The sequence below is a fragment of the Charadrius vociferus genome, unplaced genomic scaffold (genome assembly GCF_000708025.1).
Source record: "Charadrius vociferus isolate BGI_N301 unplaced genomic scaffold, ASM70802v2 scaffold1436, whole genome shotgun sequence".
NCBI lineage: Eukaryota > Metazoa > Chordata > Aves > Charadriiformes > Charadriidae > Charadrius > Charadrius vociferus.
Window position 1 is genome coordinate 10,505 of NW_009648905.1, and position 647 is coordinate 11,151.

Below are 647 nucleotides of genomic sequence, written 5' to 3' on the forward strand. Positions count from 1 at the left end.
TTTGGCGCAGTAGTAGGTGGCCGTGTCCTCGGTCCTGAGGCTGTTCATCTGCAGCTTCAGAGTGCTCTGGGAGTTGTCCCTGGAGATGGTGAAGCGCCCCTTGACCGACGGCGCGTAGTCTGTGTAACTACCACTGCTACTAATACCCGCGACGAACTCGAGCCCCTTCCCGGGCGCCTGTCGCATCCATCCCATTTCGGAGCTGCTGAAGGTGAAGCCGGAGGCCTTGCAGAGGAGGGTGAGGGACCCCCCGGGTTTCTGGAGACCCCCTCCGGACTCCACCAGCTGCACGGCCGCCCGCAGCCCTGGGGAGGGGGCAGGAGAGGACACCACACCAGTCCCCCTGGTCCTTGCCTCAGGCTGGCACCAACCTCAGGGGAGATACGTGGGGGTCCTGGAGGGATGCAGGACATGGAAAGGGCTCCGGGGTCAATGTAGGGGTCCAGGTCCAGGTTTATAAACCCTCCGCTCCCACCATGGTGGCATCGACCTCCCTTCCCTCCCTCAACCCCTTCCATCTCGTCCCACCATGGGTGTCCGCTTGGCCACCACCATCCTCCTCCTCCTCGCCGCCCTCCCAGGTAGGACCCGGCCCCGCTCACCCCCTCCCCGGGCGCGGACATGGGGGGCGACGGCGGGACCGGGTG

General features: G+C 65.8%; 1 gene segment (V, D, J or C); it reads right to left on the minus strand.

Annotated features, from left to right (window-relative positions):
- The window catches only part of LOC104288413, a 2,227-nt gene extending 1,709 nt beyond the window's left edge, over window positions 1–518 (minus strand). The window contains 2 exon segments of the V gene segment in view: window positions 7–305; window positions 386–518. Coding sequence covers window positions 7–305; window positions 386–518 — 432 coding nt within the window.
- Window positions 519–647: the final 129 nt, after the last annotated feature.